The sequence below is a fragment of the Manacus vitellinus genome, unplaced genomic scaffold (genome assembly GCF_001715985.3).
Source record: "Manacus vitellinus isolate BGI_N305 unplaced genomic scaffold, ASM171598v3 scaffold_119_pilon, whole genome shotgun sequence".
Lineage (NCBI taxonomy): Eukaryota > Metazoa > Chordata > Aves > Passeriformes > Pipridae > Manacus > Manacus vitellinus.
In genome coordinates this window covers 3,605-21,370 of record NW_021938894.1, presented here as the reverse complement: position 1 = coordinate 21,370, position 17,766 = coordinate 3,605, and the positions used below count along the sequence as shown (strand labels likewise).

Sequence of the window (17,766 nt, the reverse complement as noted above, 5' to 3'; positions counted from 1 at the left end):
TATCCACCGGTGAGGAGGGGACACTGTGCGGGGCTTTTGGCTGCTCTGTCCCCAGTGAAATGTGCCACCAGACTGGTTCCTAACTCCAGTATTTAATGCTGCTGAAAGCTGCTTAAGATTTGAAAACATTCTACTAATGTAAGCACATCAGTAATTTTCCCATTAACTCTCCTGACCGTTACAATTTCAGTAAGGTATTTGGTGGTTCTGGGAAGCAGGATTATCGTTTGAATAAGCAGTGTCTGTCCAGGAGCTCTTCTCCAGAGCTTTGCAAGACACAAGCACGTTTTAATGTGTGTGTGCAAAGGGTTCTAGGCTGATGTGGTCGTGGAGTTTATTCCAAGCAAATAGTTTAAAGCAATTCAAATGACTGTGAATTGCCAAAGGAGTTTCGTTCAGAGCAAAAAAACAAAGAGTGGTGTTAAAGCAGAAGCTTGCAGGCCTATAAAGACAGGTGTGGCTCATCAAGTCAGGAAGCTGAGCCTGTGTTGATTTGTCACACAACATTGGCAGGCCAAGCTGAATTCGTAGAAAGGGTTGTGTGTTGCAGTTATCAACACTGTCATCATGAATATTGGAACATCTTAGACTATCTGGTGAAATATTTGTCCCTGCCAGGCATGGAGATGAAAGCATGCTTGTTAAAGGGATAATAGGAGCTCAGATATAGCCGGGTGGATATACAATGAAACCAACTAAAAGAGAATGCCAAGGAACAAGAGGCATCAGTCCCTGCCAGACTAGGAAATGGTAAATGCTTCCCAGGAATTCGACTAACTTAGTTCCATTTATTCAAAAACCAGAGAACAGAAGTCCTCTCCTGAGTTTGCTTCTCTTCCTTTTTCTGTTCCCCTCTCATTGCATTTATATACACTCATTCATTTTGTTGTTATAGCATGTGATTTGGGACAGGAGCTCAGGTATTGGCCATCTGCATTGCAGGGGAGCATCCTCACTTTCTGGATTCTTACATTTTCACTCAGTGAATATTTACTTATGCAAAACAAAACAGGTCCAGCTGGGATAGCTGCACGTTTTCTGTGGGTTTTCCATAATCTTGATGGTTAATACTCTCACTGAGTGCAGGAGATCTGTATTTATTAGGAAGCTCTAGAGATGACAAAGTCATCTCCCAGTGCAGGTCTGTAAATGAGGGGTTATTGGGTAGAAACTGAGAGGAAAAATAATCTTTATTTTTCTGAAATGGAAGATGCCAGTGTTGGAGAAATCAGGTTTCTGGACAGCGATTCCAACTGAATTTCTCTCGGCAGGGGTTATTACGTCCGTGCCCGTGCTGTAGATCACTGTGTCCAGGACTTCCTGCTGAAGACACAAAGCCACCCTAGGACACAGGTGCGTTTTCTCTGGGGGTACTGGCAAGTTCCACTAAATGAAAAGTCCTTCTGGCATCTGGGCACTCCAGTAACTCGTTGGTGCATCTGTTAGGATCCTTTCCCAGGAGGGCACAAGAGAATCTTGACTGGCACTACTGTGGATCTCCATGTGTCACTTTGGCAGAAATATCTGGAAGAGGGCAATATCCACACAAAATTCTTCTGCCTCTTGCAGGATTTTGCCTGATTTTGTCACTCTGCAGATAATATTGAATATTTTTCACACCTAGATGCTCAGGATGCTGTTAGAGTTGAGCATAACTTTTTCTGACACTTTCTCTGCAGGTCCTGTCTTTGGGTGCTGGCTTTGACTCCTTATACTTCCGTTTGAAGGACGTGGGTCTTCTGCATCACACTGTGGTATATGAGGTGGATTTTCCAAACGTGATGTGCCAAAAAGCTACTCTGATCAAAAGAATGGAAGAGCTGTCAGCACTGGTGGGAGACACTGCAGGGGAAGGATTAGGTGTGGTATTTATGGAAGGTTTTTTAGGTACTAAATGTTTAGAAGAGACAAACATACCTTCAGCTTTCAAAAAATGGGAGATGATAGTGGGGGAACTATGAAGCTGGAAATGAAACGCATGTTCATTTTATGAAAAACATTGAAACAAATAATTTTTAAGCATTTGGAGATAACAAGAAGTTGCCAGGGTGGATTTGTCAGGAGCTGATTGTACCAAACCAAGATCCGTTCTTTCTGTTGCAATTTCTGAAGTCCTGTGTCCAGGTTTGAGCTCATTGGTACAAAGACAGTGGCAAACTTCAGCATGTCCAGTGGGAGGTGATGAGGGTGATGAAATGATGGAGCAGGTGATGTTGGAGGGGAGCTGAGACAATTGGATTTGTTTAGCCTTAAGGGGAGGAGGTTGCAAGGGAGGTGAATCCTACTGCAGTCTTCAGCTACCTGTTGGGAGAGGGTAGAAAAGTTGGAGCCAGACTTTTCTTGGAAGCACAAAGCAAACAGTCAAGGGGCAATGGTTGAAAGTTGCTTTGTTAATGACTGGGTTTTGGTTGAAAAGGTCAACAAACCATAGCTTATCATATTCTGGTGGAGTACAGAGATATGATAATACTTGCAGATCATAAACTGGAACTTGTGAGGATGAAGATCTGTGAGTCAGGGCCTGGTGTTTGCAGAGCTGGCATGTGTGAGTTCAGGACTCAGTGCCATTGTACAGAAGTGAAATCTATTTAGCAAACCAAGCCTAAGAAACTTGAGAAGAGTTTTCTGGTTGTGAGGCGAACCATTTGAATTCTATCAAAACAATGGTGCTTTCTTAGCCTAAACTAAAAGGTGTATAAATGAGAGTCCTTAAGGTTTGATTCTGAATTACAGTGGTTCTAGAAAAAAGTTCTTAAAGTAAATATGATGAAGTTTTGTTGTTATAGTAAATGTAATAATTCTATGAGAAATCTGTAGGTGAAATTTGCATTAGGAATAACAAGAGTTTTAGATCTGCATTTAATGGATCATTTGGCACTATCCCTTCATGGTTCAGGTAGTAATGGGGATTTTCATGTACATGTCCCAGGGAAATAGAGTTGATAGACACAGCCTTATGAGTGATTGCCTGTGGGTTTTATTTTCCTGTTTATCCCTTTTGCTTTCATTATTGCAGCAGCACTGTAGTGAGATTGCATCGTTTTTGTCTCCCAGGAGCCATTACCTTTTCTGGAGAGGATTATAAATTACTGGGAGTGGATTTGTCAGAGCTGTCTGAGCTGGGGAGAGCCCTGGAGGAAGCAGGACTGGACAATGAAATCCCCACCCTCTTCATTGCAGAGGTGGTGCTCACCTACATGGAGAACAGCAGGTCAGTTGGGTTCTCCTCCCGTATCCATCACCTTGGGCTGGGAGACCTGCTCTCTTAAAACTAAAGCCTTGGGAATTCTGTGGAGTCCCAAATAGCTCCTTGTATCATCACTGTGATGGTGTAATTGATGTCCCTGTGATATCCTAAAAGGGAGGGAAGAAAAAAGAAAAATCTCAAATGAGTGATTTTGTTCTCTCAGAGAATTTTTTTGTTCTTCTCATCCCCTCATTGTCTGTGCAGATGGGGAGGAGATGCTCCTAAGTCCCCAGTACAGCACTCTCATTTGTGTATTGCCATTTATCAGGATGCCTCAATAGCAGCTTCGTGGTGTTGAAGGAAGATGTACTGCATCTGTGTGGTGATGGGGGAGCCCTCAGTTATTTAATGTCTTACACACAGCCTCCCCACAGGTCAGATGCCTTGATTCAGTGGGCAGCAGAGCGTTTCCCTCGGGCCTGCTTCCTGCTGTACGAGCAGGTGCACCCAGAGGACCCCTTTGGACATGTCATGCAGCAGCATTTCAGCCAGCTGAACTGTGCACTTCGCTCTCTGGCACAGTACCCTGACTGTGAGGCACAGCAGAGGCGCTTTTTGGGGAGGGTAAGCACCTGCTTCTCTAGGGCATGCACAAAGCATGACTGACCTGATAAAGATTGGAACTCTGAGCGCTTGGTCAGTGACAGGTTGAAGAAACAGGGCTGAGGCACTGCCTTCTCTAGTAGCACGACTAGTCATTTGAAAATGCTTCCAACCAGCTTGCAGCTTACTTTCTGATACAGGATTAAGGTATGATGAGTTCCTCTGAGACTTTTGTTGTAATAAATTAAGTTCTTAAGAGCTTTAGAGATAAGAAATCTATTTTCACCAGATTTTGGGCTGCTGTTACTTCAGCTAGACAGTCTTAACAACTCATGCAAGTGTTTAATTTGGGGTCTTTATTTTCTTATGGGAAGTGAGTTTCTGTCCTTCCAGAGGTGATTACTTTGAAGGATTTCTCTTTTAGGGCTGGACTGAGTGCAGTGTCATGGATATGAATGAGTTTTTCACCTGTTGTATTCCAGAAGACGAACAGCAAAGAGTGCAGGCTCTGGAGCCTTTTGATGAGTATGAGGTAATTCTCCTTTATTCTAAAGATGAGCAACCTGGTTTTGATGCCATAAGGTGTCTGCAGTTTCTCATGGTCACAGTTCTGTACAGGGCTACTGGGGCACAGGTGTTCATGGAGGCAGAAAGGACCCTGGTCTAGCTTGGTTAACACAGAGGCTGCAGGGAGCTCCAGATAAAGCTGGGGCAAGGAGCATGGGAAGAAGGCTCTCCTTGATGTTAGAAAAGCTTTATGTTCATTCCTCAGTGAGTGATCTCTCAAGGAGACAGTCTTGCCATAGCAAACCAGCTGGTAGTATGAAAGATGTTTTAGATGCTAAAAGTTTGCATGGATTCAAGGGGCAAGTACTTTGATGAAAGAGAAATACATTAAGGATTATACATTAAGGATTACTGACTACATAAAAACACACCTGATGTGAGGTTCCTGACTGCAAGTGGTTGGTAGCATTCTTGGGGAAAGTAGATGCACTTGTCCTGCTCTTTTCCATTTCTGTAGACTACTTTATATTTTGTCATTGTCGGATACAGGCTACTGCAGATGTTTTTTGGTCTGACTTTGTACAGCCATTCCTGTATTAATGATTGAAATTCAACTATGACTTTATTCTTTGCCATTTTTATGTTAACTGCTGGCAAAGTTTCTGACTATTTGAAATCTAGAAGTGAAGGTAAGTGCAAGATAGTGAGTAACTTTGAGCTAAGTATTCTGTGAATACTGTGAAATGCTTACTAAAAGTTTCCCTTTTGATTTTGTGGTTCCCTGCTTATAATTCTAGAAATCTAATTGCTGCAGTATGAAAATAATTTAACATGCTTGCATTTATTTTGCCAACATGCAGGATCTGCTCTGCTACATGAATGCAAAAGTAATGACTGAAAGAGCTGGCAGATTTGCAAAGTGGTTTAGAAATGTGTACAAGAATTGTTGTAGATCAAGGCTATTGCTCATACAGTAGGAAGGTAAAGACTTGGTATTGTTGTTGGAAACATGCATGGGAATAAATGATGTGATAACAGAGAGCTCTACAGTTAGCCTTTGAGAGAAAGATTAAGATCCAGGTCTTACTGTAAACAAGCTTGGTCAAATTAGGTAAGAAATGTAAACTACAGACTTAGTGCTGAGGGAGACATTTTTGGAATAATTTGCCTAGGGACTAATAGTGGATCCTTCCATTTTCAGTATTTACATTAATTTCTGGATACCACTTTTCAAAAGATGCTTTTTACTTCTAGTAGAGGCTGGGGCAATGATGCTGATAATGGGGTTTATTTTGCCTTTTAAATTCATGTTTATGCTTTGTAGTTGTATAGTTGGCTGAATATATCCCGCCCCATGGGAATGGACACAGTCAATTCCCTAATGTCCATAAAGGCCAGGGGGACTCCTGTATATTCCTGGTGCTTGTGCTTCTGCCTCAGAATGATTCCAAGGCCAGACTGAAAATTATGTTTCTGTATTATCATTCAGCACAGACCATGTTGCATGTCTGACCATTTGTGATTTCTTTGGAATCACTTATATTCCATGAACCTTAAGAAACCTTAATCCTTCTGATATAGAGCCCTCACTCTTTCTGTGATCGGAATTGGGAAGCATAAAGGGAAACTGATTCCAAAAAGAAAAGCTTCCTCATGCAACTTATAGTTAAGCTATGGAACTTGTTCCTACAGCGTGTGGGAACAACACCCTACAGCACGCTGGACATGTTAAAAGTTTATGTGAGTTCAAAGAGCAAGTGGACGCATTCATGGATGAGAAATCCATCAAGGATTGTTCAATAAAAAGACACAGCTTCTTGCTTAGAAGATCACTGAGCTGTAAATTTTTGAAGATTGAAGTGAGGAATGTATTTACACACCTTCTCTTTCTCAGATTCAGCCTTAGACCTCTGATTTTGACCCCTGTTGGAAACAGTGCAAGACTGGGTTGGTATTTGATTTGATCACCCTGGCTGTTCCGAGATCCTTACTGCTTCTTGCTCTAAGATTTTGAGGGGGATTGTTTTATGGTTTTGTTTTTTCTTTCTTTTGGACTTGCTACAGGAATGGCATCTGAAATGTTCTCATTACTTTGTGTTGACTGCATCAAAGGGGATGGAACCTTCCTGGACTCCGTTGTTACCCAGTGTGACAGGTACAGTCCGACTAATTTTTACAGTATTTTTTTATCTCATGCAGGTTATTCTGAGAGGTTTTAGGAGACAGTGAAGCTCTGGAAGGGGCAGATGGGATGCTGCTGTCTGGTAGCTTTCTTCACCCTTTTAAAAATACTGTTCAGGGCCACAGCCTGACACTGCTGGTTCTGATCAGTTCCATTCTTTCAGTTTATTGAGCTTTTCAGTCTGAACAGCACCTCCTTCTGTATATACCTAGCCCCCACCCCATACATGCCAGCCCACCCTGCTCTTCCTGCTGTTTTTGGGATCTCCCCTTTGAAGTTATTCCTGCTTGCCTCCATACATGGCTCTCTGAACCATTCTCTCCTTCTGGCTCCCAAAAGGGTGTTCTGTTTTCCTTACTACCCTGTCCATGAGAGCACTCAGGAGCCTCTCATGAAGCTGTGCTTTGCTTTGTTATCCCATGTGGGTGGAATTGTACCTGTAGTATTTCTGTTTGTGAAATGCTTTTAAATCTGTATGTCACTTTTTTTTAGATGGGAGAAAAGTGGTACAGCTGGGGAAAAGCCAAGACCAAGACTCTGTTTCCATGATAAGGATTTGGCAGCAGTAGCAGTCCAAAAAATTCCTGCTTTTAGCTGCTTTCTTTCTTTTTCAGGGTGGAAAGCAGAAGGTTATTTTTAACCTGTTTCATATCACTAGTCTTCACAGATGGGTACCACAAGTAGTTCTGTCTGCAACAGAAAGTTGAAGTCTGTGTTTTAGGGAGCAAGAAAAGCAACTGAAAAAGGATAGGGCAGGATGGCATTTCTGAGGCCAGCAAGGCCACTGAATCCAAAGTCCTGTGTCTTGATTAGATCTGAAAACATGAAATGTGAAATTGAAGCTAAATGAATGTGCCTGTGGTTACATATACTGTGTGATTGTCACTGGTCCTTGGGAGGCTTTAAATCCTTAAAGGCTCCTCAATGTGTAGTATCTATCCTTAAGTTAAAGTCCCTTTGCTTAATGGACTTTATTGCAGTCAAGACACTTGATTCATTAGAGACAAGTAGAGTCTTTCTGCTGCTGTCCCTGTTGTATTCAAATCTGATAGCAGAAGCCTTCAAAGTCTGATAAATGTTCACGATCAGATATTTTTTACTGTGAATGCAAAAGGTATGTCTCTAACGCCAGTAAATGCCCCCAGTTATCCTCTCGGGTAGATTTGAGTCCCTGTTCAAGAGAGTGCAAGTACTAAATCTTCGAAACAGATCTTGGTAAATATATTTTCTGATATGAAAAAACTCCTCAGTCTTAAAAAGATCCATCTTTAGAAAGACATTTAAGCCCAAGGAGATTAAATTTCTTACTTCATCAAATGATAAAGTAGGGTCTTGTAGTAAACAATGTTCAGTACAGACAATTTTTCTGAATATGGCATACAAAAAATGGACTGAGAGCCACTTCCCCTTCACCTCATCATCTCTAATAACAGAAGAATAAAGCTCTTGATTAAATCACAGAAGATGCAAATTCCAAACTGATTAAAAGAAAACAACGTGTACAATGTGTTGGTGAGCCAGAGTCCTGTGCTGAGAGTTTGTTTTGTGTTAAGGGGTATAGTATTTAGAGAGAAGGTATTTAGATAACTGGAAATATTCTCTTATAGTAGGACCATTGGAATTAATGTAGATCATTTGTCATGCTTCAGAACTTTATTTCAATGCTTTGTGAAGGTAGGATCAAAATCTAGCAAGAAACTTTGAAATCAGCTTCCTGGCTTTTGTCCTTTTTCTGCTGTTCTTTGCCATTCATGTAGCCAAATATTGTCTTAACCAGACAGGTGCTCCTTTTGAAGGCATTGCAGTGGTTCATTCTTGCTGCAGCAGCTTAGGACACTGCAGGCTCTTGGCCAGTCTTACCTCCACCCCATGAAAGCAGTCTCAGAACTGTAAGGAGCTGAGTGAGCAGTAAGTAGAAGTTAAAGTTGGCACAGTGATAGTTTTAACCATTACAGGATGATTTATAGGGCATGTCAGATTGTCTGTGTGCTCTGTCAACTTGCTTCTCAATTTTTGCTTCTCGAAAAGATCATCTTGAAAAGATGGTGTACATTATCTCTCACTTGGTTTGTGTTTGTGCATAAGTTCTTTGGTTCTCTTTGTCTTACAGTTCCTCATCGTGCTGCTCCTGTTGGAATGGCTGGGAGTGTCCCTGCAGCAGTGTGTGCAAGGCTCTCAGGAATTCCTGGCCTGAGACGTTACGGTCACCGCTCTGTTCTTATAAAACCCGATGTGATTCTCACCACTGGAGGCTTTGGGGAGGAGGATGGACAACACTGTCGCCTGAGAAATTTCCATGTGCTGAGTAAGCATGCAGGCTACTGGAAAGCTGGCTGTGTGACAAAGAAACATCCTGATAAAAGATGGGGTGAGTTCTCACGCTGATGGCAAGTGTAAGGGAGATACCATTGTGCTAAAAGTGAAAGAATGTCTAGAAAAAGTGGTGTCTGAGCACAGTGATGCTGACAGTCACAGAGATCTGAAGGTTCTGAATTCTAAATGCTGGGTCCTGCTCTTTGATCACCACAACTCCCTGCAGTGCTCCAGACTGGGGGCAGAGTGACTGGAAAGCTGGAAAAGGACCTGAAAGTGTTGATTGACGGGGGCTGAACATGAGCCCAGGTGGACAAGAAGGCCGGTGGCACATGGCTGGTACCAACCATAGTGTGGGCACAGGCCGAGGGCAGGAATTGTCTCCCTGTGCTGGGCACTGCTGAAGGCCCCTCAAGTGCTGTGTCCAGTTCTGGAACCTTATGGAAGAGAGACATTGAGGGGCTGGAGCGTGTCCAGGGAAGGGAACGGAGCTGGAGTCATAGAATCATAGAATGGTTTGGGATGGAAAGGACCTTAAAGATCATCTAGCTCCCACCATCTGCCACGTGCAGGCACACCTTCCACTATCCCACGTTGATTCAAGCCCCATCCAACCTGGCCTTGGACACTTCCAGGGATCCAGGGGCAGCCACAGCTTCTCTGGGCAACCTGGGCCAGGGCCTTCCACCCTCACTGGGAAGAATTCCTTCCCAATATCCCATCTAACCCTGCCCTCTGGCAGTGTGAAGCCACTCTCTCTTGTCCTGTCCCTCCAGGCCCTCATCCAAAGTCCCTCTCCAGCTTTCTTGGAGCCCCTCTGGACACTAGGAGGGGCTCTGAGGTCTCCCTGGAGCCTTCTCTTCTTGAGGCTGAACAGCCCATACTCTCCCAGCATGGCTCCAGAGCAGAGGGGCTCCAGCCCCATAATCAACTTAGTGGCCTCTGGACTTGTTCCAACAGCTCCCTGTCTTTATTGTGCTGGGGGCACCAGACCTGGACTGCAGGTAGGGTCTCACAAGAGCAGAACAGAGGGGGAGAATCACCTTCCTCAACCTGCTGCCCATGCTTCTTTTGATGCAGCCTGGGACATGGTTGGTTTTTCTGGGCTACAAATGCGCACTGCCAAGTCATACTGAGCTTTTTGTTCACAAACACCCCCAAATCCTTCTCCCCAGGGCTGCACTGGTTCTCTGCCCAGCCTGTATTTGTACTGGGATTGCCCTGACTCAAGGGCAGGACCTTGCACTTGGCCTTGTTGAACTCCATGACACTGGCACAGTCCTGCCTCTCCAGCCTGTTTAGGTCCCTCGGGATGCCCCATCCCTTCCCTTCAGCCTGTGTCTGCACCACACAGCTCCATGTCATCGGCAAGCATGCTGACAGTGCCCTTAATTTCATTGTCCCTGTCACCAGCAAAGATGTCAAACAGTACTGGTGCCAGTACTGACCCCTAAGGGACACCACTCACTGCTGGTCTGCACTTGAACACTGAGATGCTGACTGTGACTCTCTGAGTGAGACCATCCAGCTAATTCCAAAACTGCCAATAGTCCATCTGTCAAATCCATGTCTCTCCAGTTTAGAGACCGGACATTGTGCTCAAGCAGTGTCAAACGCTTTGTACAAGTCCAGGTAGATGGTGTCTGTTGCCCTTCCCTCATCCACCACTCCTGTAATCCCAACGTAGCAACAGCTGAGGGAGCTGGGGGGACTCAATCTGGAGAAAAGGAGGCTCAGGGGGGACCTTCTCACTCTCTGCAACTCCCTGACAGGAGGGGGGAGCTGGGGGGTGATCAGGCTCTGCTCCCAGGGAACAAGGGACAGGACAAGAGGAAACAGCCTCAAGCTGTGCCAGGGGAAGCTCAGGTTGCATATGGAGAAAAATGTCTCCAAGGAAAGGGTTGTCCATGCCTGGCACAGGCTGCCCAGGGCAGTGGTGGAGTCCACATCCCTGGAAGGATTTAAAAGCTGTGTGGATGTGGCACTTGGGGTCATAGTTTAGTTGTGACCTTGACATTGCTGGGGGAATGGTTGGACTATGATCTTTTCCAACCTAAGTGATTCTGTAAATTTCTTGGAAAAGACATCCGTGTGAACCGTGGCGTTTTGTGTCTCTGCAGGTGAGCGGTTGTACCATACTGTGTCCTGTCTCTCAGACAGTCTGGCCCTGGTGGTAGGAGGACGAATGTCCCCATCAAATGCAGGTTTGGGAATGTTGTGGCTAAAGTTCCCCGAAACCTATAATGCTTCAGACCCAGATGACATTGCAGTGGAGCTTGTAAATCTGCAGCCTGCTGCTGAACCAGCAACTTTGCGTTGGAGACACAGCACAACTGAAGTGACATTCAAAGGTAAAAAGCCTGGAAAGAGTGGAAATGGCCATAGATATGCAGGACCTTGTACTCAGTCTTGTTGAACTTCATATTGACCCACTTCTCAAGCCTGCCAGTAGGAATGAAATTAAAAGAGGCTCTGAGATCTTGGCACTTGAAATGCAGTAATTTTATATTTCATATGCTACATAACCCCCAGTGGTAAGTGGAATTGAAACCTAGGGATGTAATCTGTTCTGGAAGACTGATTCTTTGAGATCATTTATGGCTGAAGTTATTCATTCTTGATCACACCAGAAGGAAGTTTTGCTATCTCCAAAGGATATTTTTTTTGAGCAGAATTCCTAGCTCTTTATCCAGAAGTGCCTCAGAAGTGTTACTTTTCTACTAGGAATTGACAAAGTAGTTGTGAATGGCTCTAGAATCAGGTCCTGCAGTAGCAAGCTGAAGGTTGGCCTAGTAAAAGATCCTGACTGTAAGGGGCAAAAACTTAAGCATTCAGGAGGTGAAAGCTGTCCTTTCCTAAGCTGTCCCATTCCTGCCAGTGGACAGGGAGCTCTCCAAGGAGAGCAGAAGGGAACTGTTAAGCAATTGGTAGTCTAGTCTGGAGCATACTTTCCATTTGTGGAACAATGTTTAGTTAAAAGTGTGATGTAGTTTAGAGCTCAGCCTTCCAGTCAGAATTTTGTATCAAAGAAGCAAATGTGAAATGGGTAAGTAAAATTTTATAAATATTATTGTTTTTGTCTTTGTCAGACTGTATTGTTTCATCTTATTTTTGCCTTGATGTTGCTTTGTAGCTGAAGGAAGCGACCAACCCTGGTGTTGTCGACACAGTCCATTCTCAAGGAGTGAAAGGACAGGGCATAGTGCAGTAAATGCACATCCTTGACATCTATCCAAAGACGTTTGCACCCTTTTTAACCTCCTTTTTGAGGCTTCTCCATATTAACAAATACACATTCGTGTTATTATCAGTTTTCCTGAGATGAATAGATGTCCTTGAGCTGCTGTGATTTAGATACTTAGTGTTTTCTAGTTTTATTAGTTCTACAGGAGTCACTTTTCCATTGCCTAGAGTTCCATTCCCTGAGTCTATTAGGTATATTGGAAAGCATGTTTTCCCCTCTTCATTTTGAGACTAGGGTGTGTGATTTCCGTTCCTTAAACATTCCAGACCGTAACCATTCAGCAGCTACATAATGTAAGTGGATGATGTGATCTTCTGAATGACCACAAACATGAAGAGTGCAGGTTCTTAGAGTGTTTAGGATGGTCATGTGCAGGGCTAAGGGTGGGACTTGATGATCCTTATGGGTTCCTTCCAACTCAGCATATTCTGTGAATCTGTGATTCCATGTGTCTTATAAAAGATCTAGGTACAAGAGTAGTTCCAGTATCTGTGAAACAATTTCTTGTATTTATTGATGAAGTCTGGTGTTGTTTCTCAGGTTGCAGGATGTCTTCTAGAAATAGTATATAGAGCTTCTGCCTGACTGCCTTAATTTCTGTCTTCAGTCAACTTCCCTTCTGTGTAGACAGAAATTTTTGCTTTGGTGACATACCAAATTCTAACTTCCCTTTTCACCTGGTTGTCTGTTTCTGTAGGTGAACAGTACCTGTTTGTGTATGGGGGCCGCTCTGCTCTGGAGCCTGTGCTTGGGGATTGGTATTTCCTGCACACTCGAGAACTCTCCAACACTGTGGTAAGAATGTACTCCATGGTGATTCAAGTTAGAGCTGACTTCTAAACATCCTGCTTTTTACTGGAATACAATCTTCACAGACAGTCCTTGATGACCCTGATAGTACAATGTGAGGGGTTGTATGTTTAAGTGGATTTCTTTGTATGCCAGTTTGTGCCCATGGCCTTTTGTCCTGTTGCTGGATGCTACTGAGAACATTCTGTCTCTGTCTTCTTTGGCCTCTCGCATCGTAGACTTATCTAGCTGTATGCCGGACATTTTTGCAGAAGAATACTGTTAGAGACAGTATAAAAGGCTTTGCTAAAATCAAAACCACTCCCACATCTGCTGTCTTCCCTCAGTCAACTAGATTGCTGAACGTGTCATAAAAGGGAATTGAGTTAGAGGACTTCCCCTCTCATGAACTTACTGGTGACTGGCCACCAGCCTGGTATAACCCCATTTACTCCGAGTGTTTGAGCCCAACCTTTTACGTAGCACAACCATAGGGTGAGAGATGCATAACTGTAGGAGCTCACGAGCTAAACATGAGTAAGCAATATCATGGTGTTGTGGGAGGCCTAAACTCTGTCTTCAAATATGTAACCAGGACTGTTATCTGTAAGCCACATGAATTGCTCCTTTTATTTTCTTCAATGTTCCCAGCAGAATTCTTGTAAAATACCCAAAGCTGATTGCTGAAAAAGAGATGGACAGGGTGCAGTACAGCTGTATAGAGGTATACGAGAGTAACCACATACCTCACAAGGGAAGGTTTTGAAGGACTTGGAGAAGATTCAAGATAGAAATAAATCTTCAAATATGTAAAATATCACTGCAGAGAAGACAAAAAAATTGCTCTCCATTTTTACTTTGAGTAGTGCAGGGAATCAACTGGACCCTAAGATAAGCTATTGATTGTGGAGTTAGGCTAGCCAAGTGCTGCAACAGACTGCCTAAAGAGGCAATAAATTCTTGTCACTGCAGACTTTCAGAAGCTATTATATAAACATCTATGCAGATGATAATAGATATAGTTTCATTTATTTTAGGGGAAAGGGATGGACAAGGTGGCCTCCGAATTTTTCTCCACCGCTTGCTTGCTATGATATTTCTTTAAACACCTGATCTTACATTTTTTCCTTTAGTACTTGCACTGAAGGGGTTTTTTTCTGCATTTTAGTCCTGCAGTTCAGCCTGCTATCCTGCTCTGTGGTTTGAGCCACTGATCACCTGCTTTGCTGGTCACTGCCATAGTCCATGTGGACTATGGAAATGGAAACAAACTCAGGGTTCTCAGGTGTATCTCTTGAGCAGAAAGCAGCATGCAAGAATGCAGATAAAGTTACCTGTAATAAATGTGCAGAAATAAACCCTCTAAAGACTGATTATATTAAATATACTGAGGCCCAGAGAAATATTTGAGATAGTGTAATTGGAAGCACTTGTATTTAGCAGTCTCTAGAGGAACGTGTGGATAAGGTTGGGTGTCAGAAAACTCAACCACAGAGGAAAAAGTCATTTAAAAGCCTGGGCATTAAGAAGACTCTTAGCTTGGCAAACTGCAGCCTTGGACTTGTGTTTTTCTAGATTGCTGTTGACGGTCCAGTCCCAGAAAGCCGCCACTCTCACAGTGCCTGCAGCTGGGAAGGAGGAGCGCTCATCGCAGGAGGTCTGGGAGCAGCTGAGCAGCCCTTGGGTTCAGTTTTCCTTCTGAGGAAGCTTGAACATGGCTTTCAGTGGCAGGCAGTAGAGACATACCCTCCTCTCATCCCAAGGTGAGCAGAATGTGTTTATAACATCATAGAATAGTTTTATTTGGAAGGCACGTTTTAAAGGCTATCTAGTCCAACCTCCCTGCAATGAGCCGGGACATCTTCAACTAGACCAGGGTGCTTAGAGCATTCATCAGTGAATCTTCAGCCTGTCTCTACCAACCTCCCTTACTAATGGGGTTCAATCTCATTTTGAACTCACAGGTATTCACATACTGCACATGTGCATGAAGGAAAGCTTCTGCTCGTTGGCGGAGTGTGGTTTCACGCGTCCTCCGTGCCAGGCATCACTGTCATTGACTTAATGACTGGCCTCTGCTTGGACTATGTGATTAATGTGGTAAGGACCGAAATTTTTCTTTCAATGTTGTATGAAGGAAGATGATAACTTTAGAGCTGTTCCTTGAAACTGAGTAGAGAAAGCAAAGTCGGCAAAGCTGGGAGTGGAATAAACATTCCCTGTTCGAGGTAGAATCTGATTTTGAAGCGCTTTTACCAGTACAGAGAACATAACAGTATTAAGAGAGAGACAGACACTGCATGGCAGAAGACTGGAGGACATAAAGCTGCTCTGTTCTAGACAGGGGCAGTAGAACTGAAATGGGCACAAATCTAGTCCCTTTGGGATACCTGTGGAGGAAGGGAACAGATCAAACCAGAGCCTCAGTGAGTCTTTATGGAGGTCTGCGGTATAATTGCATTGAGAACTTCTTGGTGGAAACTGCAGTGTGTTATAGCTGCTCCCTGGAATACAAGAAAAAACAGCATGGAAATACTGGAAACTCCACTGAAACATAAGAAAAGTTTACTGTAAGGCTCACTGAACACTGAACAGAGAGGCTGTGGTGTCTCCACTATTGGAGATATTCAAAACCTGACTGGGCAGGGTACTGAGCAACCTGCTGTAGTGGAGCCTGCTTTGAAAAGGGGTGGTTGGACTGGATGATGCTCACAGGTCCCTTCCAACTTTAACTGTTCTGTGACTTTCTTCTACGAATCACTGAAGAACAGTCATACAGGTGGTGTCACATAGCAGGATTTTGGCACACTCCGAGCAAAACTTGGTCTGCATGTGTGAGTAGCCCTTATCTCAGATAATACTGTCTGGAGTAAAAGAAAGACGTGCATCTGCTGGAGTGAGTCCAGAGCAGGGCCACAAAGATGATCAGAGAGCTGGAGCATGTTTCCTGTGAGGATATGCTGAGAGAGTTGGGGCGGTTCAGCCTGGAGGAAGAGGGCTCTGGGGAGACCTTAGAGGCCCTTCCAGTGCCTAAAGGGGACTTATGAGAAAGATGGGGACAGACTTTTTAGCTGGGCCTGTAGTGATAGGACAAGAGGTGATAGTTTTCATCTAAAGGACAGTAGCTTTAAACTAGGTATAAGGAAGAAGTTTTTTACAAAGAGTGTGGTGAAGCCCTGGCCCAGGTTGCCCAGAGAAGCTGTGGCTGCCACATCCCTGGAAGTGTCCAAGGCCATGTTGGACAGGGCTTGGAGCAACCTGGGATAGTGGAAGGTGTCCATGTCCATGGCAGGGGGTGGAAAGAGATGGCCTTTAAAAGTCCCTTAAGTCCCAAATCATTCTGTAATTCTATAAGAAAACTTCTGTTGCTTGACAAGTTATTTCTTTTACATAAAGAAACAACTGTCTTTAGATAGCTGTACATATGGAACCTGTCCTTGGTGAAACTGGAATTTGTGACAGGTCACAGTGGACAGTATGTGTGCATCTGACTGACCTTACGGCATGTTCTTGGAGGCATAAAGCATGAAGCATGCTTAAATGCAGCTCAGTTTTTAGTTACTGTCTGTAGCAGAAGTTGTAAGGGGCCTCATATCCTTTAGATAAAATAGGCTGCCCTTGGACAGCAGTGAGGGTGGGTAAGGTGGTAATAAAGTTGTATCTAAAAAAATATAACTTTTTTGTTTACGTTGAATAAGTGGATGCAGGTGGATTGGTAGCTGCCTTTGCTTATGAGCTGTTTGCTTTGGCTTTGGTGAAACTCTTCAGGCTTTTGAACCTACCAGTTCCATAGTAAGCTTTGGAACTCCTTGCCACAGGCCAGGAATGCTAAAGGCTTCCATTGAATCAAAAAGTGACTGGTGTCACCCTTTTCGGAAAGCATTAGGGTTCAAGGATTACCAAGACATTCTCTCCCATCAAAAGCACTGAACTGCAAATTGGGGGGTGGGTGGGTGTACTGGAGGATTACACCTCATGGGTTCCTTGTTCCTGTATTCTCAATCTATCTTTTTGCCCACATTCATGGGTGATACGGTGAACCATGTGAAGTCTTGTATATTGAAAATCTTCTTTCCTTTTTCAGGAGCATCTGGAGTGGCCATTAATGCTACATAATCATAGCAGTGTCTTTCTGCCAAATGAGAAGGAGTTGTTGGTTATTGGTGGTGGTGGTAACTGCTTCTCCTTTGGGACACACCTGAACCCAGAGCCTGTCTCACTGAGCCTCAGCAGCATCCTGACCAGTCACTGACTGGGACCAAGCAGGGCTGAACTGTGCTGCTGCACTGTGGGGAGACATCTATTCACTCAGAGGTCCAAGATTTCCACAAGGGCTTTGTATCCAGAACGCATTTGTGAAGGTGGGATCAGGAGGGACAGTTTAGAGAAAGGGGATCACAGCTCACTGGCCTTTGCTTTTGTACAGCTCTTCCTATTACTATAAATAAAGTGCCTGAGAAGCAGCTGCAGCAGAAGGTCTTAGAGGTGAAGTGAGGGTCAGACTTTGTTCAAAATCTGAACAAAGTCTAACCTGAATTCATAGAACCATAGAATGGTTTGGGTTGCAAGGCAGATCATCCAGTTCCACACCCCTTACATGGGCAGGGACACTTTCCACTATCCCAGGTTGCTCCAAGCCCTGTCCACGCTGGCCTTGGACACTTCCAGGGATGGGGCAGCGACAGTTTCTCTGGGCAACCTGCACCAGGGCCTCCCCACCCTCCCAGGGAAGAAATCCTTCCCAATATCCCATCTAACCCTGCCCTCTGTCAGTGGGAAGCCATTCCCTCTTGTCCTTTCCCTCCAGGTCCTTGGAAATAGTCTCTCTCCATCTTTCTTGTAGGCTCCCTTCAGGTACTGGAAGGCTGCAGTTAGGTCACCCCAAACCCTTCTCCAGGCTGAACAATCCCAGTTCTCTCAGCCTTTCCTCATAGCTGAGGT

The 17,766-nt window shown here is 44.1% G+C and overlaps 1 protein-coding gene across 2 annotated transcripts; it reads left to right on the top strand.

The window, feature by feature from the left end:
* Positions 1-1,276: 1,276 nt before the first annotated feature.
* LCMT2 (leucine carboxyl methyltransferase 2) lies at positions 1,277-17,446 on the top strand. Of its 2 annotated transcripts, XM_029965760.1 has the most exons (12): positions 1,277-1,353; positions 1,680-1,860; positions 3,055-3,211; positions 3,622-3,811; positions 4,215-4,322; positions 6,362-6,452; positions 8,590-8,847; positions 10,913-11,143; positions 12,734-12,831; positions 14,401-14,588; positions 14,790-14,925; positions 16,910-17,446. In XM_029965760.1, the coding sequence occupies exons 2-12, from the start codon at positions 1,782-1,784 to the stop codon at positions 17,075-17,077; spliced, it is 1,704 nt and encodes a 567-aa protein (XP_029821620.1). In that variant the 5' UTR covers positions 1,277-1,353; positions 1,680-1,781; the 3' UTR covers positions 17,078-17,446. The 2 variants fall into 2 exon arrangements, with proteins under 2 accessions (XP_029821620.1, XP_029821621.1); XM_029965761.1 differs by lacking the exons at positions 1,277-1,353; positions 1,680-1,860 and having other exon boundaries at positions 3,114-3,211; positions 3,611-3,811.
* Positions 17,447-17,766: the final 320 nt, after the last annotated feature.

What these genes read in the sequence shown, in the direction of transcription:
- LCMT2 (XM_029965760.1), top strand. Translation starts at nt 1,782, where the DNA reads ATGTGCCAAAAAGCTACTCTGATCAAAAGAATGGAAGAGCTGTCAGCA. An exon ending in AGCCTTTTGATGAGTATGAG is followed by an intron (nt 4,323 to 6,361) that starts GTAATTCTCCTT and finishes GACTTGCTACAG; the next exon opens with GAATGGCATCTGAAATGTTC. An exon ending in TACCCTCCTCTCATCCCAAG is followed by an intron (nt 14,589 to 14,789) that starts GTGAGCAGAATG and finishes TTGAACTCACAG; the next exon opens with GTATTCACATACTGCACATG.